Below are 27,649 nucleotides of genomic sequence, written 5' to 3' on the forward strand. Positions count from 1 at the left end.
GAGGTGAGAAAGTTTCGAGGATATTTGGAGTCTAAACAAAGAGCAACATAGAAGCCAGTGGACCTGAATGTGGGAGTATTTGAGTAGATATGGGCTGGGAGAGCTATATTTATTATACAGACAATGGTGGGACGTGGAATGTAATTAGTGGAATGCATGACGGTAAGCGCGATGCTCTGAGCAGAAGCGTTGATTTTCATCTTAAAAGTTTAGAAGAGGGCTAGATGAGGTAGAATTTATGTACTTTACTAGAATTTAAGAAAGCAGTTCTGAGTGGAGAGGCATATATCACTGAGAAAGAGAGTCGTGGGTAAGTAGAGCTGAGAGGGAGGATTTATGGTGGGAATATTAGACGGATTCTTTTGGGGCGAGAGGGGTGTTTGTTAAGACAATATTACTAAACGCTGGGGACAAGTTTAGCAAGTTTTAATGATTTAGGTTTCAAAAACGGGCTATGAACGAGGATTGCTTTTAGATTATGATTGGTGTAACTAATTTTAAAGAAAGGAAGAGGGGCGCAAGCTCAGGTTTTTTTCACGAACAGAGCATGCAAGGGTTTTATTTTTACTTTCGGGAAGGGGTTAGAAAGGAAAGTTAACAACTTTGAGCAAAACCTTTTCTGAGTAGTTTGTATAGGGGAACTTTAGCACTGGATATAACATAACGTGACGTTCGATGAGATTCTGGGGACCATTCGGATTATTTCTTGCATGTGGTACATTAGGATCAGATTTTTGCTTGATTTGTTAATGATATTGGGTGAACCAGGGCGACAATAATTTGAATGCTGGTTTTTTCGGTGAACCGTTACAAATGTATCGTATAGGTGGGTTAAACGTGAACTGGGTTTATTAACTTTCTTCATACCTGGAAATATTATCCCTCCTGTTTTGCTAGAGTGGACAATGACCAACGGTTCGTAGAGACCATGACCACGAGTGACGCAGAGGCAAGACGCTGGAGTCACAGAGACTCAGAAGTTTACAAGCAGAGGATGCAAAGAACAGTAACGTGGATATTAGTAACATACAGACATGGCTTGAATAACACTGGAGAAGAAGTCTGAGATTGTTCAAATCAATAACTAAACCACTGCTTAGCACGAAACTCATTTGTTTGCCAGGGTTCACCTATAAACTAGCAATGAGGGGTGCGACATGCTCCGTGAGAGGAGCAGGTGAAGAACAGAAGGTCAAGATAAGAGGGAATATAGATAAAAAAAGGCTTAAAACTAACCTCACATTGTTGGGTTTAGTATGAGAAGTTTTATCTTATTTAGACTTACACATGTAATTAATGTCTCTGGAGAAGATTTGTGCCCTATCATCTTATGATTTAACCTATACTAATCACTATAATGGTGGATTTATGAGGTAGTGGTGTAACATGCAGGGTGGGTTGACCCACAACTGTAGGAACCGAGTGGGGCTTGCTAGAGGCTCTGGAATTTTAGTCATTTTTATGTTGGGGCCTCTTACTTAAAGAATCTCTTGCTGGGAAGGTAACATTACTTTTTGGGACATAAAAGACTAGGGTAAAAACTAACACCACTAAGCACAAGAAATTTGATGGATGTATTTTAAACATATAATCTTGGGAAGAGATGACGATATATCCAAAGTTGGTTTTACCTCAAAACGCATTTATAGGAGGGAGATACAACTGCACACGTAGAGTATGGGGAGCTAAATCTACAAACATTATGAACACCTCTGGCTTCTTGATGAGATCATTAGGAATATATTGGAAACTCGGGTTAGAAGATGATTTGTAAAGTAGAAGCAAGTATATTGTATTCTATGTTTGGGGACTACATTGCGCGACTAATGAGGGGCAGGTTCTACAACATGATAAAATTTGTATTATGGTTCCTGCCCATCGGAGTCAGCAGGGTAAGAATATAATCGGACTCATGTTACACACGCGCTGGGGTGAGTAGTAGAATCAGTTTTGGACTAGCCCTGCTTATAAAACTTAGGTAAGAGAAGTAGATTACATGGTGGGGATCCTTTTTAATTACAATTTTAAAAGATGGTCTATTTCCAAAAACTAAAGAATAGAACCCTCGGAGTAGGGACTGGAAGGTAAGAGTGGGGAGAACGATCTGATAGGGATAGGACGGGGCCTCAAACTTTGGTAGGGACTCATTCCGACACTGCCTCGAGGGAGCCATAAAAGGAATTCATACATTCGGGTTTGCGTTCTGGTGTTTCTCCCCATCAGTACGACGATCGACACTTATCTTACTAACATTTGGAGGGTTAACTGTAAGAGAGATGTATATAACAATTCCTCAGGGTCTCTCTTCTGACTGGCAAAGGGGACTCTAAAACTCGAGGTAGAGTATTTAAGGTTAGATTGAGTTCATGCAAACCATTACGTTGGTCAACAGGTATTAGACTCATAGGTGGGGTTTTTTGGAGTTTTGTTACAAATTTGGTAATCTGCAATAAGGACAATTTATACTATGGAGAGAGTAGGGTATAATTTTTAACACTTCTTCTTAGACCGATGAAGGGAAGTGGCCTACACGCCAACAACGACCGGGGCCCCCGTCCGTAGACTGATGGGTAGTGATACTAAAGGGACTGGGACATCGACGAGGGATTGTGATTGCAGTCTCCACCCCTCGCTGGAAACCTGAGGATTTGACAGTATGGGGACGGGTCTCATAGGATCTTTGGGACCATTAAATCTCTCTGTTCCAGGGGTATTATTTTACACGCACTCATCTAGGCTAGCAGTCATGCATCGTCATGATCATTATCTGGTTAGGGAGTCACATTCATGGGACAAGTGGTAATGAGTAATTGGGAACCGGTCATTATATCGAATTAAACTTGAAATGAGCATGATGCTCTCTCAGGCTACTTTTTTTTGGACGCATAGACATGACGAGAAGCAGATACTCACAATAAAACTAACTCGGGATTGGGATCAATAGAGAGAGTCGATACATATCTACTTCTCTTTGTACGGATGGCTTACCTCTTGATGGGTTTATTTTCGTCCGAAGTGCTGTGGAAACTATACTCATCTAACAGGGAACAAGGGTTTGGGTACTTAATATTAATCTACCATGCGCACCTCACAGTATAGAAATTTGTGTATTTCCACTCCTTCCTCTCCAGGTTGATGGGGAAGACCAACCCTAAGATTCAGATATTTGACCTAGAAGGAGGAAGTCTTGCACGAGAGGGATGTATAACACATGGGCCCACCAGTTCAGTGTGGAACGGGGTACGTGCCAGGTGGGATGCGCCACCCGTTCAGGAGACGAAGAGTATGGCTTGTTCACTCTTAAGCAGTCTACGACATGATGGGAGGGCAGGTCATCCTGTCCACGCTGTCAAGGGTGAGGACATGGAGGAAGCCATGGAGGGAGATACTCAACCATGAAGAGTACATTCCCATAAAGGGCTGTTCGGCCTGAGAAGTATTACTAAACTGGAGGTGTTGCTAGAGACTGAGATACGTATTACTAACTGAGAGAGTGTTACTCAAAACTTTGAGAGAGTTTACTAACTGGTGAGCATATTAACTCATCTGAGAGAGGTTAATTACTTATACTAATGTGGCGGCGTAGATTATTAGACATATTTTCAACGGGCCTGATTCTTATAGACGTTAGGTTACTAAAACTGAGAGAGTTCTCATTTGGCCAGGTCTCGGAGATGTGTTCAGATACTCACTTCATACCGGACCTGTGGCCAATTCAAACTCGAGAAGAGAGAATTATTCCGTTAAGATCTTTAGGCTACTTCAACTGAGAGAAGTATTAACTAAAGGATGAAGAGAAGTAGTATAACTCAACGACTGGAGGGTGTGAGAGGTATTTTAGATAAAACTAGAGAGATTTACATAATGTGGTCTAAGTATCAAACTGAGATAGAGAGTAAGGTTTAACACTAATTGTTAAAACTGAGAGAGAGCTAATTTGTGACATTTAAATTATACAGCTCTTCTGATTAGGAGAGCTGCAAGAAGAAGTATTTTGGCAGGGACAGGACAAGTCCAACTTTCATACTTATTAAACACAAATTAACCACTAGAAGAAAACTTGTATATTAACTAAACTGAGAGAGTGGTATCACTACTGGTTCGGCGGACAAAACAACTACGAGAGAGAGATGCTCTTAACTATTAAGGACGGGGCAAAAGGCTGATTCCAGGGAGGGAATGATTCCCCGCGACTTCGCAGATTGGGTGCTGTGTCCTAATAAACTCTGAGGAGAGAAAGATGCTCTACTTGATTAATCTGGGGGAGACGCAAGATAATTGGACTTATGAATGAAGCAGGTGCGCGGGTGGGAGAGTGTTAGGAGCAAAAGATTGGTCAGGCCACCATTAGTATGCTTGGCGAGAGAGTCTCATTCTACACTTATAAATAGGAGGAGAGACTGGCCTGTCGCAAAATATATCATATATGCAAAGTCCACTGACGAGAGTATTACAAACTATGGAACAGGACTACAGGGGAGAAAAGGGACAATCGAGGAGTGGATAGGATTTGAATAGGGAAGTATTATATATACTTAGGCAAACTTGAGAGATTTAGTATGTAGATAATTAGTATTAATTATTCACATTGTAGAAACAGAAAGGAGTTATTATTATCAATTTACTTTATAATCTAATTATTAGAAGAGTGCCTCTTCTTCTTGTGCAATTGACATGGAGGTCAAAAACGTCTGTAAGTGCTACAACGGTGTATTGTCAGCAAGCTAGATATAATGTCGCTTGGTATGGCCCATTACCCCATTGCAGGATCTTCCTAGGAGCAGGTGGGATTTGTGGGCTGGTGTGGGGCAGCACGGACTTTCAATACTTCCAATTACTATGGGTTTTTGAGTGATTCTGGAGACTTTGGAAGAGCCACTTCGGACTCCTTGTGAAAGATGAGTTACCTGTTTACGAAATTGACCTACTACAATGTCGTTCTTCTGACCGAGAGTGGTCTTAACTCGGAAAGCTTGAAGAGTAATTACTGCGGTGGGGGTAAGGGATTATGTCATTGCCTTGAACTGAGAGAGACCCAGGTTTTCAAACGCGTAGTTATTAATTGCCCTTCGTACAGATTGTAGATCCCCTTTTACTAGATGTGGGTGGAGATAGAACGCTGGATGGTACTATATCTACTCAAAAATTCTTTGAGAGACGATGTATTATCTCAAACTGGTGAGGACCCAATAATTTACCTATTAAAGTCGCTCTGTGTCACTTTACGAAGTACGTGATCAAGCTTCGAGCCTGTAGGGAGAGTCATTACGCCTTGGGCAGGAAAACAGCTGACGACGAAAGCATTGAGTGTTTTTCCACCCATTTGCTTTTTCACAGTAGGGTTATTGGTGTTCTTTGGATGCACTCCAGGATTCTTTGGTCCTCCAAACACAACGAGTTGAGTTTTTCCCAAAAAGTTTCTATTTTGTTTCATCTGACCATATGAACATTCTCCAGTTCTTCTTCTGGATCTTCCCAATGCCGCTCAGCAAATTCAGCGGGCCCTGACTTAAGAGGGGGCACGTTGTCACTGCAGGATTTGTGTGCCTGGCAGCGTAGTGTGTTTCAACTGATGGTAGCTTTGTTACTTTGGTGCCAGCTCTCTGCATGTCATCTCATAGGTCCCCCCGTGTGGTTTGGATTTTTGCTCAACCGTTCTTGTGATCATCTTTGACCGCACGGGGTGAGATCTTGGCGTGGGCCCCAGATCGAGGAGATTAATCAGTGGTCTTGTATGTCTTACCTTGTCCTAATCATTGCTCTAAGTTGATTTCTTCAACACAAGCTGCTTACCTATGCAGATTCAGTCTTCCCAGCCTGGTGCAGGTCACACATTTTTTGTTTCTGGTGTTCTTTTGACAGCTCTTTGGTCTGGCCATAGGGGGTTTTGGCCAGTGTGACTGTTTGAGGTTGTGGACCGGCTGTCTTTTAAACTGATAACAGTTCAAACAGGTGCCATTAATAACGGTACATGAGTGGAGGACAGAGGAGTCTTAAAGAAGAAGTTAAGGTCTCGTAGAGCCGAAATCTTGCGTTGTTTTGTTTAAGGTGACCAATATCTTATTTTCCACCATAATCTGAATTAAATTCATTAAAAATTACCAATGTGATTTTTAGGATTTTTTCTCAATTTGGTCTGTCATAAGTTGAAGTGTACTATGATGAAAATTACAGGTCTCTCATCTTTTTAAGTGGAGAACTTGCACAATTGGTGGCTGACTAAATACTTTTTTGCCCCACTGTATCTATTGTAAGTTAGCAAACCAAATGCACAACTGCAGAGTATTTAGCACATTTTAGACAATTAACTTTAATAGTTTATAGTTATCTTTGAATGGCATTTAAATGGCGCCGGATAATATATATATATTTGAGATCATTCGAAATAGCCACCCTTTGCTTGATGACAGCTTTGCATACTCTTGGCATTCTTCAACCAGCTTCGTGAGGTAGTCACCAGAAATGCATTTCAATTAACAGGTGTGCCTAGTTAATTTGTGGAATTTCTTTCTTAATCGTTTGAGCCAGTCAGTTGTGTTGTGACACGGTAGGGGTTGTATACAGAAGATAGCCCTATCTGGTGAAAGACCAAGTCCATATTATGGAAGAACAGCTAGAAATAACAGAGAAATGCCAGTCATTATTTTAAGACATGAAGGTCAGTCAATCTGGAAAATTTCAAGACTTTGAAAGTTTCTTCAAGTGCAATCGCAAAAACCATCAAGCGCTGTGATGAAACTGGCTTCTCATGAGGACCGCCAAAGGAAAGGAAGACCCAGAGTTACTCTGCTGCAGAGAAGTTCATTAGAGTTACCAGCCTCAGAAATTGCAGCCAAATAAATGCTTCACAGAGTTCAAGTAACAGACACATCTCAACATCAACTGTTCAGAGGAGACTGCGTGAATCAGGCCTTCATGCTCCGATTCGAATTGCTGCAAAGAAACCACTACTAAAGGACACAAATAAGAAGAGACTTGTTTGGGCCAAGAAACACGAGCAATGGACTTTAGACCGGGGGAAATCTGTCCTTTGCTCTGATGAGTCAAAAGTTTAGATTATTGGTTCCAAATGCCGTGTCTTTGTGAGTCACAGAGTAGGTGAACGGATGATCTCCGCATGTGGGGTTCCCACTGTGAAGCATGGAGGAGGAGGTGTGGGGGTGCTTTGCTGGTGACACTGTCTGTGACTTATTTAGAATTCAAGGCATACTTAACCAGCATGGCTACCACAGCATTCTGCAGCGACACGCCATCCCATCTGTTTTGGGCTTAGTGGGACTATCATTTATTTTGTAATAAGACAATGACCCAGGACATTGACTTAACACACCTTCAGGCTGTGTAAGGGTTATTTGACCAAGAAGGAGAGTGATGGAGTGCTGCATCAGATGACCTGGCCTCCACAATCACCCAACCTCAACCCAATTGAGATGGTTTGGAATGAGTTGGACTGCAGAGTGAAGGAAAAGCAGCCAACAAGTGCTCAGCATATGTGGGAACTCCTTCAAGGCTGTTGGAAAAGCATTTCAGGTGAAGCTGGTTGATAGAATACCAAGAGTGCAAAGCTGTCATCAAGGCAAAGGGTGGCAACTTTGAAGAATCTAAAACATTTGTTTTAACACTTCTTTGGTTCCTACATGATTCCATATGTTATTTCATAGTTTTAATGTCTTCTCTATTATTCTACTATGTGGAAAATAGTATAAATAAAGAAAAACCCTTGAATGAGTAGGTGTGTCCAAACTTTTGACTGGTGCTGCAGGTTGGGGTGCCTTGTAAGAATCCGACCGCGAGTGGATAACCCGCCTCTACCATCAGTCCTATTAGACAACGTGCAATCATTGGATAATAAACTGGATGAGCTCCGATCAAGATTATCCTACCCACGGGACATTTAAAACTGTAATAACTTGTGTTTCACGAGTCGTGGCTGAACGACGACATGGTTAACATACAGCTGGCTGGGTTTTTCGTGCATCGGCAAGATGGAACAGCTGCCTCCGGTAAGACAAGGGGTTGCGGTCTGTGTCTATTTGTCAATAACAGCTAGTGCAAGAAATCTGATATAAATGAAGTCTTAAGGTTTTGCTCGCCTGAGGTAGAGTATCTCATAAGCTGTAGACCACACTATTTACCAAGAGAGTTTATCTATATTTTTCGTAGCTGTCTATTTACCACTACAAACCGATGCTGGCACTAAGACCGCACTCAACGAACTGTATAAGGCCATAAGCAAACAAGAAAAATGCACATCCAGAGGTGGCGCTCCTAGTGGCCAGGGACTTTAATGCAGGGAAACTTAAATCCTTTTTACCTCATTTCTACCAGCATGTGCAACCAGAGGCAAAAAAACCTCTAGACCACCTTTACTCTCCACACACAGATGTGTACAAAGCTCTCCCTCGCCCTCCATTTGGCAAATCTGACCATAACTCTATCCTCCTGATTCTTGCTTATAAGCAAAAACTAAAGCAGGAAGTATCAGTGACTAGCTCAATACGGAAGTGGTCAGATGATGCAGATTCTAAGCTACAGGACAGTTTTGCTAGCAAAGACTGGAATATGTTCCGGGATTCTTCCGATAACATTGAGGAGTACGCCACATCAGTCACTGGCTTCGTTAATAAGTGCCTTGATGACATCCACACAGTAACCGTATGTACATACCCCAACCAGAAGCCATGGATTACAGTCAACATCCAGACTGAGCTAAAGGATTAGAGCTGTCAATTTCAAGGAGCGGGACTCTAACCCAGACGTTTATAAGAAATCCTGCCATGCCCGCCGACTAACCATCAAACAGGCAAAGCGTCAATACAGGACTAAGATTGAATCTTACTTCACCAGCTCCGAAGCTTATCGGATGTGGCAGGCCTTGCAAACTATTACAGACTACAAAGGGAAGCACAGCCACGAGGTGCCCAGTGACATGAGCAAACCAGATGCGCTAAATGACTTCTACGCGCACTTCGAGGCAAGCAACACTGAACATGCATGAGAGCACCAGCTGTTCCGGACGACTGTGTGATCACGCTCTCCATAGCCGGTGTGAGTAAGACCTTTTTAAGTCAACATTCACAAGGCTGCAGGGCCAGATGGATTACGAGGATGTGTACTGCAAGCGTGCACTGACCAACTGGCAAGTGTCTGCACTGACATTTTCAACCTGTGCCTGACCGAGTCTGTAATACCAACATGTTTCAAGCCATAGCCCCTGTGTCCAAGAACACAAAGTAAACTGCCTAAATGACTACGGTGAAAGGCTGGTCATGGCTCACATCAACACCATTATCCCAGAAACCCTAGACCCGCTCCAATTTGCATACCGCCCCAACAGATCTACAGATGATGCAATCTCTGTTGCACTCCTCACTGTCCTTTCCCACCAGGACAAAAGGAACGTGAGAATGCTATTCATTGACTAGTGTTCAACACCATAGTGCCCTCAAAGCTCATCACTAAGCTAAGGACCCTGGGACTAAACATCTCCCTCTGCAACTGGATCCTGGACTTCCTGATGGGCTGCCCCCAGGTGGTGAGGGTCGGTAACAACACATCTGCCACACTGATCCTCAACACGGGGGCCCCTCAGGGGTGTGTGCTCAATCCCCTCGTGTACTCCCTGTTCACCCATGACTGCATGGCCAAGCACGACTCCAACACCATACGTTTGCTGATGACACAACAAGTGGTAGGCCTGATCCCCGACAACGATGAGACGGGCTATAGGGAGGAGGTCAGAGACCTAAAAGAGATAAAAACCTCTCCCTCAACGTGATCAAGACAAAGGAGATGATCGTGGACTACAGGAAAAGGAGGGCCGAGCACGCCCCCATTCTCATCAACTGGGCTGTAGTGGAGCAGGTTGAGAGCTTCAAGTTCCTTGGCGTCCACATCACCAACGAACTGCCATGGTCCCAACACACCAAGACAGTCGTGAAGAGGGCACGACAACGCCTATTCCCCCTCAGGAGACTGGAAAGATTTGGCATCGGTCCTCAGATCCTCAAAGTTCTACAGCCATATCATCGAGAACATCCTGACTGGTTGCATCACCGACTTGTATAGCAACTGCTCGGCCTCCGATCGCAAGGCACTACAGAGGGTAGTGCGTAGTACGGCCCAGTACATTACTGGAGCCAAGCTTCCTGCCATCCAGGACCTTTTTTTAAATTTATTTTTATTTTTTATTTTACCGTTATTTTACCAGGTAAGTTGACTGAGAACACGTTCTCATTTGCAGCAACGACCTGGGGAATAGTTACAGGGGAGAGGAGGGGGATGAATGAGCCAATTGTAAACTGACCTCACCTGGGAGCATGAGCAGCAGTGTGCTGTGTTTTCCTTTCTGTTTTCCATTTGCCTACAACTCCAACACCTGTTGAAAGTACTTGGATGTGTGTATTTTCTTCAGCTTTTGTACATATTACCTCAATTACCTCGACTAACCTGTGCCCCCGCACATTGTATATAGCCTCGTTACTGTTATTTTATTGTTCCTCTTTTTTAAATTTTATTTGTGTTTTTACTTGCTTATTTTAGTAAATACTTTCTTAACACTTAATTTTTCTTAACTGCGTTGTTGGTTATGGGCTTGTAAGTAAGCATTTCACTGTAAGGTCTACATCTGTTGTATTCGGCGCATGTGACAAATCAAATTTGATTTGATATCTAGCTGGCAACCATTTAGTTGTGTAACTAGGGGAAAGGGAGATACCTAGTCAGTTGTACAACTGAATGTATTCAACTGAAATGTGCCTTAACAAATTTAACCCAACCACTTTGAGTCAGAGAGGTGCAGGGTGCTGCCCTAATCGACATCCAGGTCAACGGCGCCCGGGGAACAGTGGGTTAACTGCCTTGCTCAGGGGCAGAATGACAGATTTTTTGCCTTGTCAGCTCGGGAATTCAATCCAGCAACCTTTGGTTTACTGGCCCAACTCTCCTACCCGCCAGGCTACCTGCTGCCCCTAGATCACCTGGCACGTGGTGCAAAACATTGAGTGATTCACAAGGCTCCAGTCTCTCTCGTTGTTGTGTGCTTGTAAACCAAACACCATGTGACTGGGAGCTACCGGTAAGCTTCATAATTAAATATTATGTGACCGGTGAAATTAAGAATGGGAACTGCTTTATCTCCTAACGTATTGCACAAATTGACTGCAGGTATTTACTTAAAAAGTAACTACAAATATTCAAATGTATAAAAAGGAAGGTTTCAACTGTGTTGACCGTATTGAAAACCATCCCATGGCTTTTTCCAAATACCCTGTTTTACGGTATACCGCCCAAGCCTAGTTATTACTGCGCAAATTATTGTGTTCTGTGATTGGTTTGAAGATAAAATCGCTATATATTCTCAGCCAGACTGTTCTTTTTTTAAATGGGTAGTGGGTAAATGACTGGTTGTGTGATTGAGTGCAGTAACAATTATGATTGTCCCCCAGGTCTGAGGGAACAGAGGGTGAAAGAGTTTGAAGTCTCCCCTGATGGAGAATCCCTCCTTCTCACTGGCACCTCCGGATACCTCCATGTGTTAACAATGAAGGTAAGTGATTGTAGATGGCAAATACCTGGTATACCACACATCCAAAATGGATCAAAATGTAAGACTCCATTTTGGATCAGGCGCATACATGCATTGCATAAATATCTGTATTTTCTCACTGGTTTTTTTTTCAGACAAAGGAGGTAGTGAAAAGCATGAAAATCAACGGAAACATTGCGGGAGTGGCTTTTTCCCAAGACGGCAGCAAAGTCTTCACCAATTCTGGTGGGTTTTACCCTGGTCTAAGACACAGCCACAGCCTAACACCCCAATCACATCCTAAAGCCTTTTTTAGATTTTAGGTAACGCTTCAAAATGTGACTTTGGGCGACCTGGCCAAATTCACATCGAAATGTGAGTTATAGATCTGTCATTCTCTTTGAAAGCAATTCTAAGAAGCAGTAGATTTGTTCTATGTGTGCTATTTCTATGCTTCACATTCTTAAGTTAGTTTTTGTCTTTTACTTTTGGTTTTGTACACCAGCTTCAAACAATATTTTTCTTTATGGAAAATATATTTAACAGAAAAGGGTACAATGATTCTCTACACCAGTGGTCCTAGTTGGTCACCAAACATTTCTGTAAAAAAACGATAAATCCTTGTTCTTATTTTTTGTATTTGTTTCGTGTTGTTGGTGGTAGGTGCACTTGATTCAGCAGCCCTAGCACTGGAAAGGCAAAGTGTTCCCATTTTGAGAAATGTAATGTGTCTGAAGGTAGAACTCCACTTACCCAGCAGGCCCAGAGAGCAAATCAAGTGCACCTTCAGGCCTACCGCTGGCCAATCAGATAGCTCAGATCACTGTGTATGCACTCGAGCCATAGACTGTAAAAAGAAGCCTCGAGCGCACAGCAAAGTTGATACTGTGATATTTCAAAACTTTTAGCCATGACTAGAGAGCGCTGCTGTTTTTATGATTAAGTTCATGTTGAAGTTGTTATTCTCCCTACATCCACTCACACTGCAAGCAGTATAGCAAAGTGTTATTAGCGGCGTGTCTTTTTTAATATATAGTAATATTTCCCTTTAACTGGCTATCCGATTTAACAACGTGAATTGGTGCACGAGGCAGAAATAATGCAGTGCGACTTGAGTTTCGCCGTCGGCTGGAAGCCTCACCGCTGCTCTCTCCTTCCCCTCAGACTGACCATCGGATGCAGGCCATCAGTCCAGTGAAATAAATAAAAGCAAATGATTATGCTCACTCAGCTGTATACCTATACCTACAATTTTGAAATATAATTTCAAAATGATCTGAGAAGAACAACATTGGCAGGGCAATTCAAGCATAACCAATTTGTAGTGATAATGTATTGGGCATTTTGCCTACTACAAACCTCAATGCTACAGAACAGTTTTTAATAGGTTAATATTTCATTTTTTGTCATGTTTAAAAAATAATAATGTAAAAAAAAAAAAAAAAAAATTGAGCGGTAGATCTGGGCTTTGAATTTTGACTAAGGAAGTGACCACTGCTTGTTTTGTCACAAACTGAAATTAGGCGAACTATTAGCATTTTAGCAGAAAGGAAATGGCGGAGCGATTTCTGCATATTGCACCTTTTTTAAAAGCTGTACATGGGTACCTGTATGTACCAAACTTTTTTGATGTTGCAGAGGAGGGTGAGGTGTACATATGGGACATGAGGAGCAGTAAATGCCTGAACAGGTTCACAGATGATGGCTGTGTGAGTGGGACCTCCATGGCTGCATCCAAGAACGGACAGTATCTGGCCTGCGGGTGAGTCAGCCATTTTGTTTTTAACATTTTCCATGTCGTTTTGTAATGTAAGGTTGTTGGTGTGTAGCTTTATTCATTTATTTATGAATTCATCCATTTCCTTGCTGATGTGATTCCGCAGCGATAGTCCCTGTCGTTTTGTGATCAAACCTTTGCAATGTTTGTATTGTCCTGTTTGTCTTCCTTCAGATGTCTTTTTTTATTTTTATGCATGATTCTGCCACAAAACCTTCAGGATAATTGGGTCGTTCCACCAATTAGGTGCCTTTTTAAGAAGTGTAACAAATATTAACATTCTGTCATAAAGAGCACGTTCAACTTAATAAAAAAAACATGTTATCCCACTTTAAGCGATTAAATAAAACATTTATAGTAAGTGCCTATTATGTGCCAAATAAAGTAACAGGGTTGACGATTTCATCTTTAATCAGCCATACATTTCCTCGTGACGGGGGGAATGGAATCTTGTTTTGTGCAACAGGAAGTGTTCATTAAATGCAAGCTTCACACAAAAAATCTTTAGTTAAAACATTTCTAGCCTGTCTGTCCGTGGGTAACAGGGTTGACATGTTATGCTCGACCGGCTCAGTTTTCCACCACAAAACACGGGAAAATAGCCAAAAAGAGTAGAACCAGCTCACATGGTTTTACTCTATGATTTGACTATTCGATGTTCTATGTTTTTTTAGGACGAAAACTATTTTAAAAGGAATAGTTTCACGATATTAAAACCAGAATTCAAGTAACGTGTTTGATCTTAAAATGAAGGAAACATGTAAATGAATCACATGAAATAAATTATCTTCAGAAATGACTTTGTCAAAGCAACAAAATAACTAGGGCTGTACAATGATGGTGAAACTTGGAGAAATGTTGGGGTTAAGTGAGTTAAAATCTTCCTAGAGGTGGACACATGGTTGACGGAGGGACATGTCAAAATGCAGAATTTTTGGCACTTTATTCATATAAAAAAAATAAGGATTTATTGAATTCTCCATGTGGTCTACGTTTAAAGGGCACTTCATTTAACATAACAGGCTTTTAAATTGTAATATATGTGCACATTTTCTACTTAAAATTTCAACGGGATGCCAAAGGCACCCATTTCATGGAATAACCCAATTATATTTTTTCGTATAGATATAACTGTAGCACACAAGTTCACATTCTTTTTCTACCGTTTCTATCATCTCAGGTCAGCGGCAGGTGTGGTGAACGTGTACTCCCAGGAGGAGTGTATGCGGCAGAACAACCCCAAGCCTCTGAAGACCATCATGAACCTGGTGACCTCTGCCACCTCTCTCCGCTTCAACCCCACCACCGAGATCCTGGCCATTGCCTCCAGGGCTGACGACGAGGCTGCCCGATTGGTCAGTCTCTCTCTCACACACACACACACCTAATGTTGTCTTTGTCACCATAACAGCTACACCTGCTCTCTTGTAAATACGAGGTTTTATTGCAGCATGACTTGGATAGTAATCAAGTTTGAGTTGATTTAAAAGGAATTAAAACCATGTCTCTCTTTCGATGTCATCAAGTCTCTCCAAGTGCCATATGTCTACCCTTCTCATTTCAGGTTCATATCCCCAGCTTCACGGTGTTCTCCAACTTCCCCATATTCCAGAGGAAAACCATATACAGGGCCCACCGCCTGGACTTCTCCCCGAACAGCGGCTTCTTCTCTCTGGCCAACAACAAGGGCCATGCCCCTCTCTTCAGGTGAGTCTTGTTTTTTCAGACATCGGAAAATAAAAAACATCAACACTATGGGTGACTTTTGATACAAAAATAAATATATTAGAATAATAATTTGGTTTATTTTCAGGTTGTTGCATTACAAAGACTTTTGATGAAGAGCATCACAAGCATGCTCGTAATCAACATCAAGAGACCAAGCTTCCTCAATACAACTACCGTTGTCTTCAAGAAGACATTTTACAATGAAAAGGACTGTAAACATTTCAATGACTTGAATTGTGAAATCAGTTATGGTAATTTCATCTATGAAAGTGTCACAGCAAGATACCATGTTTTTGTTATCCTGTTTTTCCCCCATCAAATTTGAGTGATTACATTTTTTTAAGTGTTCTGTTTTCAAAAGGCATGTCCTCTATATTTCTTTCTGTCTACTTTAGGGTTTGACAAATGTTTGTATAATGGATCAAATACAACTTCATTTCCTTGATACTTGCCTATTATTATAGTTTCTTCTGTTTCTAGATATCTCGGAGAACAATAACATTATAGATTGACTATAATGCTTAAACTAGTATAGAAAAGCTGTCAAACTTCTATGCACTAAAGCCCCGTTAGTCTACTCCATGTTGACCTGAAAATCTGTTGCTACCAGCCACAATAATGGATTAGAACTACTCACTGTGAATTCCATTTTGACCAAAGCGCTCCTCCAAATCTGATGGTGTTTGAAGTTGATCATTTTCACACAACTTTGGATTAAATACTTAACGTACAGGGCCTTCAGAAAGTATTCACACCCCTCGACTTATTCCGCATTTAGTTGTTACAGCCTAAATTCTAAATTGATTAAATATTTTTAGCAAATGTATTAAATTAAATGCAGCAATATCTCATTTACGCAAGTATTCACACACCTTTGCTGTGACACCCAATTGCGCTCGGGTGCATCCAATTTTAATTTGATCATCCTTGCGCCGTTGCTACAACTTGATTAGAGTCCACCTTTGGCCAATTCAATTGTTTTGACATGATTTAGAAATAAACACGCCTGTCTATATACGGTCAATCAGTTGACAGTGCATGTCAGAGTAGAGACCATACCAAGATGTCCATGGAACTGACCATAGAGCGCTGAGGTAGAATTGTGACAAGGCATATCTGGGCAAGGGTATAAAACAATTTCCAGAGCGTTGAACGTTTCCATCATTGGGAAGTTGAAAAAAATCTGGGACTACCCAGACACTGCCTAGAGCTGGACCTCTGACCAAACTGTGGAGAGAAAAAAATCAAGTCAAGGGGTATGAATACTTTCTGAAGGCACAGCCTATCTGACCCAGTTTATCAGCAGAACAAGACCCAGGCCAGAGAGGCACATCAGAAAGCGAAGCTAATATAAACCCTTACTTTGCATTCATGCTCCCATTATGGCTCATAGAACAGTTTGCTCGATGGTGCCATTCGCACTGTGAAATTGACTCTGCTTAGTTTTTGTACTGCACTAAAGGGACCTCCCTGCTGAGCCACAGCTTTGAGAGAAACGCACACCTACAGACTCCAGATGAATGACAGTCACAGCACCATGTGTTACATACATTAGATCCTCCTTTAGGACGTCAGTCAGGATAGGCAGCATTCCAACACCTACATTTCTCCTCATTAGTAAAAGATGAAGCACTGCGTCCTCCCTAGTCGTTTGTATCTGCATTCAGACAAATCATTTCTCTTCCCCTCGTGTTTTCAGTGCATCTTTATCACATTTATTGTTTTGGTCTGTCCTGAGGTACTCCTGTAATATAATAGGCTGGAGAAATGTCTTTATGATAAATTAACCTTAACACCAAACAAACAAAATAGTTTTCCCCTGTAGACCCCCTAATGCAGAAACCAACAGAAACTTAATGGGTGGGAAGTGCAGAAACTAATACTGAGCCTCGTCAGCATTTTACTTCGTTTTTGTTCTCATGAGGATGTCTTGAGAGTCGGAAATCAATATATTTGCCCTGCAGATCAGACATGGAAAAATAGCTGCAGTTGTGAAATTAATGATAATTTGTGTAAATACAGGTTTAGGATAAACACAGATTCTATCTATTCTCTGGTCTGTCTGACTAATTTACAGATTTGCGATTTCAGCAGCAGGTTGAAGCTGTGTAGTTGGTGAACCTCTCAAAATAACCACAAACTCCTTAATCTATCTCTTATGAATATATGTGCTAGTAACAAAATGATCTACACTAATTAGCTATATCTTTTTACACAGTATGTCTCTTTTTCACACGCATGTTAAAGGAGAAATACAGTGCCTTCAAAAAGTATTCAAACACCTTTACTTTTTTCACATTTTGTTGTGATACAAAGTGGGATTAAAATGGATTTGTCATTTTTTGTCAATGATTACACAAAATACTTTTTGGAGTATTTAATTGAAAATAAAAAATGAATATATTTTGATTAGATAAGTATTCAACCCCCTGAGTCAATGCATGTTAGAATCAACTTTGGCAGTCTTTCTGAGTAAGTCACTAAGAGCTTTGCAAACCAGGATTGTACAATATTTGCCCATTAATCTTTTTAAAAACTCAGTATTAGAAAAGGTGCTCTTAATGTTGTGTTGGATTTGCCCCAAACATAATGCTTTGTTTTCAGGACAAAAAGTTCATTTTCTTTGCCACATTTTTTGCAGTATTACTTTTGTGCATTGGCCTCATGGTGAAATCCCTGAGCGGTTTCTTTCCTCCCCGGCAACTGAGTTAGGAAGGATGCCTTTATCTTTGTAGTGACTAGGTGTATTGATACACCATCCAAAGTGTAATTAATAACTTCACCATGCTCAAAGGGATATTTGATGTCTTATTTTTTTACCCATCTACCAATAGGTGCCTTTCTTTGCGAGGCATTGGAAAACCTCCCTGGTCTTTTTCGTTGAATTTGTGCTTGAAATTTACTGCTCGACTGAGAGACCTTACAGATAAATTGTATGTGTGGGGTACAGAGATGGGGCTGTAATTAAAAAATCATGTTAAACACGATTATTCCACACAGTTAGTCCATGCAATTTATCCAACTTGTTAAACTTGTTATTTTTACTCCTGAAGTTATTTAGGCTTGCCATAACAAAGGGGTTGAATACTTATTGACTCATGACATTTCACCTTTGCATTTTTAGTAATTTGTAAACATTTCTAAAAACATAATTCCCCTTTGACATTATGGAGTATTGCGTTCAGTGACACAAAATCGATATGTAATGCATTTTAAATTCAGCCTGTAACAAAAAAAATTGAAAAAAGTCAAGGGGTGTGAATACTTTGAGGGCACTGTAGTTGTTTCACCAACTCACCTGACTACTGTGCAAGCTGCTGTCAACTCCCCGTCACAACACATACCCACGGACAATCACACATATACCTGACTAGCTGGAAGTACCTTTGGCAGTGATGACAGCAGCTTTGCAGGACAGTCACAGACCTATTTCATTATTTCAACTCCGTTGCAGAAGAAAACAACCAGAAGAAAGATCGATATAAGGTAAGTTTGTGTGTCAACAATTTTTGTAACAGGATCAAGAGTAGCCTATAGCAATTTTTTTACAAGTATCTGTATGTGAAATATACCTATGTATTGTATTACAATTACACCAATTGCTCATACAATGTTTTTTTTTGTGTAGCAATATTAACTGCTGTACAGTTACAGTGCTATAAGTACTTTATGAGAGCAACGATTCTTATGTTTTCATTCCAACCAATCGTCTGTCTGTTGATGTGGGTTCGGTACATTTCTAAATTAAACAACTATATAGTGACATTATCTTAACCTATAACAGTGAGCATCCCAGTTTGGCAGATACCATTCTTCCTTGATTGACAATGGTTTAGTCACTGAGAAGTTTCCAGGTAGACCTCAGTACAGGACATTCATTGACTAGTTTATTTTCCATTCGTAAACAGCCATTAACATAAACTCAGCAAAAAAATGATCGTCCTCACTGTCAACTGCGTTTATTTTCAGCAAACTTAACGTGTAAATATTCGTATTAACATAAGATTCAACAACTGAGACATAAACTGAACAAGTTCCACAGACGTGACTAACAGAAATGGAATAATGTGTCCCTGAACAAATGGGGGGTCAAAATCAAACGTACAACGCACATCGTTGAGATTGCCTGCAATGACAACAAGCTCAGTCCGATGATGCTGTGACACACCGCCCCAGACCATGACGGACCCTCCACCTCCAAATCCCTTTACAACGAAGATCTGTGAAGTTATTTTGATTTTTATTAATTTTCTTTGAAAGACAGGGTCCTGAAAAAGGAACGTTTCTTTTTTTTTGCTGAGTTTAGTCTTGGTTACATATGAACCTCACCGCAATTTGTTGGTGAACAGGTTTGACAAGCTAGCGCCAATCATGTAAAGTATAAAATCTAGTAGCACAATGCATGTGTCATGTCATTTTGGATGGTGCGACTGGATACAGTAAATTAAACCTGGGCTTTGGACAGCCGTTTAGCTTTGGGCCAAACTGAGAGAGGCCGCATGAATGGGACACAAGAATCGGCCTGTCGACAGCCTGCAGTTGTCAGTAGTAGATTAGAGTAGATAAAACCTGGGATATTGTTTACCTGACTGGCAAGGAAGCTTGAAAGTATGTCCCCATGTTTTTGAGGTTATATAACTTAATTGTTGGATTCACGGATCACTTTCCAAATAAATACATTTTTAAAGGTCTTAGGGTTGAAAGAGTAATTTACTGCATCACAAAGAGGCCATTGTTGTTTTTATTGAGGGAGATGGAGCATTGGAGTTCACATGCATTGACAGCATGTGTGGTATGACATCCACATTCACTCATGTCTGAGACAATCTAAGCCACACGCAACAAAACTGACTATAGTCCACATTCACTTATGTCTGAGACAATCTGAGCCACACGCAACAAAACTGACTATAGTCCACATTCACTTATGTCTGAGACAATCTAAGCCACACGCAACAAAACTGACTATAGTCCACATTCACTTATGTCTGAGACAATCTAAGCCACACGCAACAAAACTGACTATAGTCTACAGAGCATACAGAGATATGTTATTTTCCATTGGCTCAGATGTGAAGCTCTGTGGCATCACAGTGTCCTGATCATTTCTCAGGTCACCGAGAGGAAAATCACTTGCACGCCACACAGGTAGATTATGGTTGGACAAGGGAGTCTTCTTTTGGGACAAACTACAAAATAAGTAATGAAGAACCTGACAGATTGTATGTTAATTGAGTTGGAAAGCATCGGAAGTATGGAGTCCCGCCTCGAAGCAGAGAATGATATTGGCAATGTTGGAATTCAATGCCAGCCTGTCTGTCTGAAATGTGGCTGTGGTCAGAGACCTGTGTTCAAATGGTAATGGAAGTACTGAAATCAAAGACTATTCTTCGGTGACTATTCGATTCTTAAAACGTGGTGGATAAAAGCCATGAGCTCACACATCAGTCTAAATTGTATGGATGACGTTTATCTGTCTGTCAGTATCATGGCAGAATATTGATTTCGACCTCTCTTGCATTTGTGTGTTCCCATTAGGCCTATGTGGGGAAGAATTGTCTATTGTGCTTTCAGGAGGAATTATGAGCGCACACAAGGTGCACTGTAGGAATTCTGTTGAGAAATCACACACACACACACACACAGCACACACACACACACACACACACACACACACACACACACACACACACACACACACACACACACACCACACCCACACACACACACACACACACACACACACCACACCACACACCACACACACACACACACACACACACACACACACACACACACACACACACACACACACACACAGCATAGGAGTGAGAGAGAGTCTTTTGAAAATGTCATGGAATGCTGTAGGACCAGAAATATCAATGGACTAGAATAGAGAGCATTCTGAAAAAACAGACACAGACTTCTGCATCATCATCGCATTTTCCACAGTTTATTTGTTTCCCGTTGTTTGTTTTGGGAGTCAATACAATGCCTTGCCGTGGTACGTGACTTGCATGAGTTCATGGTGTACATTTCACTTTTTACACCCACGTAAAAAAAAAAATGCAGGCTCGGCTAAGACTACCCCATTCATAGACAGTAACTGCGTTAGCGCCTATTGGCGATAGTATCTTCTGACCGTGGGATTTTTGTTAAGAGCCCCGATGCTTGCGGATCGGTTTTGCAAACATAAGGAACGTGTCTTTCATATTAGCAAGAAATACTTTTTTTTTAAGTACATTTACTACACACCGGTATAGGCTTAATGTTCCCACACAGCCATATTTCCGTTACAGGGATTGTTTACTGAAAACAGGCGGGAGACAGAGTGGATTACATGTGCTAATTAGCCCTCGGCGTCTCTGAACACCCGTATGTAAATGGAAGATGGACGCCACAAACATGTCACTGAAAAATACTGTGTAAAAACAGTGTTTATTTTGCATTTGTGAAATTATTTTGATGTGATATGAAAGTAGAGGGATTTATGTTTCTAGAAACGTACCGCAAATGAGAATCAATTCACGTTTAAATTGAGTATTTGCCTGTTTTGGCTTCCAGAGACAATTTGCTTTTAAACAGAGCATGTAAGGTCCTTGGACGATAAGGAGTAACATTAGGCTCCTTTAGTCCATTAATGATCAAAGGCAACAAGTATTGTAAGATTCCCAAATTCTTTCTTGAACACAAATGTGCCTCTGGGTTAATCTCAATAGCCTAAAGTGGCTTCCTTTCAATATCTCCTTTTCTGTAGCTGCACTACAGAAAGAGAGGAAGAGAGGCGAAGTAGTCACTTTAGACTATTGAGATAAACCCTTGGTGTGAATCAGCACTAATCGTAAACAGGTGTTAGGCCAATCCCAGTGGAGGTGGCCCACAATGCACCTGTGCATATCAGTGATAGTTTGTCCACTGTCAGACACACCTCTTGTCTCTAATCTACAACAAGTCTGAAATCAGGTTAAAAATACTTCTCTGGGATCGGTTAAGGTGGGTTCAGCTAACTCAAAAATATTCACCTAGACACGGTCAAGTTTAGTTTAGAATGCTTAGTCAAAATGCTTGATTAAAAATAGGATTAACTTTTTGTGATGCAACCCTTACTGTAATAGACACATTTTGGACTAAGTTGTTTATAAGCACTTGTCTTTTGTGAACATTTGTTTGCCTTGTAAGGGACAATAGGCCTTAGCCCATTCTAAAACTATCCAGGTGGGATTTTCAAAGCGTTTCCTGTTGGTGAGATTCTTCCTAACCTCTTCTCTGCATAGGCTTAGTTCAATATTTGTGACCTGTGTGTTGACCTATGGGCCTAGTTCAATGTTTTTGTGTGACTGAGTATGTTGTTTCAACCGTAGGGCTTCGGGTAGGAGAAAATGATGGCTGAGGCGGGGGTCCTGGAGATGTTTTCGGAGCAGGAGCTGACCTGCTCCATCTGCTTGGACCTGTTCAACGACCCAGTGTCGACGCCCTGTGGACACAACTTCTGCCAGGGTTGCATTGGAGGCTACTTTGCCTCCAGCTGCACCTGCCCGCTCTGCAAGCATCAGTTCCCGGAGCGTCCTCAGCTCAACATCAACCGAGTCTTCGCCCATATCGCTGAGTAATTAAAAAAAGCTCGCTATGGCACGGGAAAGCCGCACATGTTGGACATGAAGACACCGGGAGCCATGGCCAACAGCAACCACTTTCTGGAGGAGATGATCAAATGTGACGTGTGCACAGGGGGGAAAAACAAGTGGCGATCAGCTCGTGTTTGAGCTGCACGGCATCCTACTGCGAGGCCCATGTGCAGTCTCACCTGTACACGCCCTTCTACGCCAACCACCAGCTCCTGGAGCCCCGGGAAGCGTGTCGCGACCGCACCTGCCCACTGCACCACCGGCCTCTGGAGGTGTACTGCCGCACGGACCAGATCTGTATCTGTGTGCTGGAGGAGCACTGCACACACCACACTGTGTCCGTGCAGACAGTCGGCAAACAGGTGAAAGCTGCTTTGCCTTCTCACATCAGGCTCTTGGAGCACACACCCCTTCAGAACTTTAATGGCCCACGCAGCTCAAAGAGGCTTTTTGTGCCAAGGTTATAGTCTGGAGGCTACTTAAGGGTGTGGTGTGTTTTGGGGGGTTGGATGTGTTCCTTATAGAAGTATAATTTCATTCTAGTACTGTGGTTGGTGTCTGGTGTTTTATTTAGGTTACTTTTTTAAATATTACAACTTGCATTTTGATTGAACCTTTGAAAGACTGAGTATTGGCCACTAGTTTGTAGGTCATATGGGCGTCTCAGCTTCTTGCAATGCGGATGACATAGATAACACCTTGTAAATTAGCAACACATTTCCATTCAATGACTGCATCACAATTTGACAGCTCCCGGTTACACTATTTTAATAGTCATTATATATTACATCCTCCTTTGGCTCTGAGCAGAAAACAAAGGAACAGCTCATCGCTTAAATGTATCTTAGAAAATGGGCAGCTCCATTGAGGCCATCTCTATTTTGACGTAGTCAATTTTCTATTTCTGAGTTGACAAACGAAGGGTGCGACCTGGAATGTGTTGTATGAACAGGTATAAAGCCAAGGTTTGATTTACTGCCACCTGCAGTTATGTAATGTTTACTCATGAGTAGCAATCATTGGCTGATTCCTCCTGATGACACGGATGGAATATTTCTATTTTATTTGACCTTTATTTAACTTGGCAAGTCAGTTAAGAACAAATTCTTATTTACAATGACGGCCAAACCCGGACGACGCTGGGCAAATCGTGCGCCGCTCTATGGGGACTCCCACTCATGGCAGGTTGTGATACATTCTGGATTTGAACAAGGATTTATGTAATGAAGCCTCTAGCACTGAGATGCAGTGCCTTCTATCGCTGTGCCACTCGGGAGCCCAAAATCATGTGATCCTTCCTTAACCTATAGGAAGACATACAGGTATTATGACTCATACTGTGGTCAAAGTCCTCAATGGTGCTAAAATGGGCTCTTGGGCACTAGAGTCCTCAATATCTCTATGGGTCAGGCATCTGACCAAAAACATGAGCAATTTTACATGATTTAGGTCCATCTGTGTATAATGGGTTTGACCCAAGGCAAATGAATAACATGCATGATTTTATTTTTTGCTGAGTGAATGTACTTCATTATGTTATCTGCTGTGTGTGTCTGTGTGTATATATATATTTCAAGAGCAATGTTTTTCTATTTGCATCTAAAAATATATATTTTTTGCATTTCACAAAGCACGTTTTACTTAAGTGTTCCCTAAGAGCCTGTTTAAGCAGCAGCAGGCCAGCAGAATTGTCTAGTTAGGACAAGTAGTGAACAGACACGATGCCAAATCTACTCTCAATGACACTGCATTCACATAATTTGTCTCTCATCCTCCATCTCTTTCTTGTCCTTTGTCTGTCACACAAACTCATTGGGAAGACAGATCTAGAGATTCTTAACAGGATTGAGGGGAAGCTCCTCCGTCTGAATGAGCTCAAGAGCCGACTGGAGACCGTCAGGGTAGGCAGCTAATTCACAGGCCCCAACGTATCAACACTGTGTTCAATCTATTTGACCCCCTTCACTAAACCCCTCAACACATCGAGCTTCATATTTATCAGATCACGCTACCACTCCCTCTAGTGTTAGGAGAACGTACCAACGACCATTACTCCCACTGCAGTGGCTATTAGCAGGTCAAGACAGTCTGTTTAGTCAACCGAAAGGATGTTTGCCATACCCCTGTTATGATATATTACAGAAAATACTCAATTAAAATGTAAAAAATAATAATAATAAACACATTGGGTTTGAATCACACATTTTTCAGTTGGCAGAATGTTTTTTCTTTGACCTGTGATCACAATAATGACCACAACTGGAGAGAAAGAAACTGACCTTAAATCAGTGTCAAGGAGCAACTTAGTCCTACTGTTTTTTTTCTTTCTAGAACTATGCACGGGGTGAGCTGTCGGAGGTGGAGCAGTTGCTGGGGGAGCTGAGTCGCTTGGTGGACAGGATCCGTGACGAGCTGGTGGGCGGGATGGAAGAGAAGCAGGCGTCTGTGGAAACAAGGGGGAAGGGGCTAGTGACACGTTTGGAGGCGGAGCTTAGCCAGCTGCGGCGATCCAGATTGGAAGCCCAGGTCACATCTGATGACCACATTTGTCTCCTCCAGGTATGGAGGACTGTCAATTGTTTTAGCTGAGGCACCTTTTATAATTTGTGGGTGTCTGCTGTAACAATTGGGTGGGGTTCACACTTTGAGGGCGACGGGACCTGCACCGGGTGTGCCATGTATACGTTCCAATGGCCTCTAAGTGCAAGCTATCAGAGATATTACCAGAGTCCATTCCACTCATGTTAAACTCTGAACTGTAAGTCTTACAATTGAACATATGTCAATGCCTGCCTTCAAACCACTGAGTCGAGGTGAGTTTTTCCTCATGATCATCTACAACATTATTCTTTTGAAGTCATACGTTTTTCCCCTACTGTGGTTTTCGGGTGAAGTTTTTCATAAATTACTGAGTTGATGATAAATATTGAGACCGGTATTCTGCTGAGTCACTCTGAAAGTCAGCCTAGTCTGTAAGCAGTCAAGATACCATTCCAACTCAATACCTCATGCCAATAGAACTCATTCCTTCCGTCATCCATGTGTTGCAACATCGGTCTGGTAAAGAATGAGTCATTGACAAACGTGGGTTGTAAAAATACCAGAAGGAACATGAACACATAAGAAAGGAAACGCAACCCGTCACACCGGGCCTGATAAAGCACTGTATGTTGTGGACCGACCTATCTGTTTTTTAATATAACACAGTATACGGGAGCGTGACAGTATGATCAGTGTACAGACACTAGGGACCACTAAGAGTCAGTGGTCTCAACGAGGTGGGTCAATTTAAATTGCGTCATATATATATATATTACACACACACACACACAGTACCAGTCAAATGTTTGAACAAACCTACTCCATTCAAGGGTTTTTCTTTATTTTTACTACTTTCTAGATTGTAGAATAAATATTTGAGATTCTTCAAAGTAGCCACCCGTCGCCTTGACGACAGCTTTGAACACTCTTGGCATTCTCTCAATCAGCTTCATGAGGTCGTCACCTGGAATGCATTTCAATTAACAGGTGTGTCTGGTTAAAAGTTAATTTGTGGAATTTCTTTCCTTAATGCGTTTGAGCCAATCAGTTGTGTTGTGACAAGGGAAGGGTGGTATACAGAAGATAGCCCTATTTGGTAAAAGACCAAGTACCTATTATGGCAAGAACAGCTCAAATAAGCAAAGAGAAACAACAGTCCATTACTATAAGACGAAGGTCAGTCAATCCGGAAAATTTCAGGAACTTTGAAAGTTTCTTCAAGAGCAGTCGCAAAAACCATCAAGAGCTATGATGAAACTGGCTCTCAGAAGGACTGCCATAGGAAAGGAAGACCTAGAGTTACCTCTGCTGCAGAGGATACGTGAATTAGTTACCTACCTCAGAAATTGCAGCCCAAATAAATGCTTCACAAAGTTCAAGTAACAGACACATCTCAACATCAACTGTTCAGAGGAGACTGTGTGAATCAGGCCTTCATGGTCAAATTTCTGCAAAGACACCACTACTAAAGGACACAAATAGGAGACTTGCTTGGGCCAAGAAACACGAGCAATGGACATTAGACCTGTGGAAATCTGTCCTTTGCTCTGAGTCCAGATTTGAGATTTTTGGTTCCAACCCCTGTGTCTTTGTGAGACGCAGAGTTGGTGAATGGATGATTGCCCCATGTGTGGTTCACATGTGAAGCATGGAGGAGGTGTGATGGGGCACTGTCCGTGATATATTTAGAATTCAAGGCACACTGAACCAGCATGGCTACCACAGCATTCTGCAGCAATACGCCATCCCATCTGGTTTGTGCTTAGTGGGACTATCATTTGTTTTTAACAGGACAATGACCCAAAACACACCTCCAGGCTGTGTAAGGGCTATTTGACCAAGAAGGAGAGTGATGGAGTGCTGCGTCAGATGACATGACCTCCACAATCACCCAACCTCAACTAAATTGAGATGGTTTGGGATGAGTCAGACCGCAGTGAAGGAAAAGCAGCCAACAAGTGCTCAGCATTTGTGGGAATGCCTTCAAGACTGTTGGAAAAACATTCCTCATGAAGCTGGTTGAGAGAATGTCAAGCGTGTGCAAAGCGGTCATCAATTGTGAAGATGGCTGCTGTTTTATGGGGTCTTAACTAACCGTGCCATTTTTTTTCTCATATTGTTTAACTTATTTTGTACATAATGTTGCTTCTACCCTCTCTTATGACCGAAAAGAGCTTCTGGACATCAGAACAGCGATTACTCACCTTGAACTGGACAAATCATTTTTCTTTAATGAGTCTGTTGAGAGGGATTTACTCCAGACACCCGAACATGCACTCATTCACAGGAGAAAGAGACGAAGGAGATCGGGGTGCCTTTTGAGAATCTGCGAACGAGTGGCTAATCTGCCTTTGCTTGCGGTACTATTGGCCAACGTACAATCGCTGGATAATAAAGTGGACAAACTACAAGCACGTATATCCTACCAAAGGGACATTAACTGTAATATCT

General features: G+C 41.7%; 1 protein-coding gene and 1 pseudogene across 1 annotated transcript in view; both read left to right on the forward strand.

Annotated features, from left to right (window-relative positions):
• The window catches only part of LOC111980732 (U3 small nucleolar RNA-associated protein 18 homolog), a 22,717-nt gene extending 7,240 nt beyond the window's left edge, over positions 1-15,477 (forward strand). Inside the window, exons 8-13 of the mRNA XM_024011661.2 lie at positions 11,448-11,548; positions 11,683-11,773; positions 13,166-13,289; positions 14,485-14,659; positions 14,869-15,011; positions 15,118-15,477. Coding sequence (XP_023867429.1) covers positions 11,448-11,548; positions 11,683-11,773; positions 13,166-13,289; positions 14,485-14,659; positions 14,869-15,011; positions 15,118-15,142 — 659 coding nt within the window. The 3' untranslated portion in view covers positions 15,143-15,477. The remainder of the gene's footprint in view (positions 1-11,447; positions 11,549-11,682; positions 11,774-13,165; positions 13,290-14,484; positions 14,660-14,868; positions 15,012-15,117) is intronic.
• Positions 15,478-15,583: 106 nt separating this feature from the next.
• LOC111980405 (E3 ubiquitin/ISG15 ligase TRIM25-like) lies at positions 15,584-25,985 on the forward strand (annotated as a pseudogene).
• The last annotated feature ends 1,664 nt before the right edge of the window (positions 25,986-27,649 follow it).

The sequence above is a fragment of the Salvelinus sp. IW2-2015 genome, linkage group LG20, assembly GCF_002910315.2.
Source record: "Salvelinus sp. IW2-2015 linkage group LG20, ASM291031v2, whole genome shotgun sequence".
Lineage (NCBI taxonomy): Eukaryota > Metazoa > Chordata > Actinopteri > Salmoniformes > Salmonidae > Salvelinus > Salvelinus sp. IW2-2015.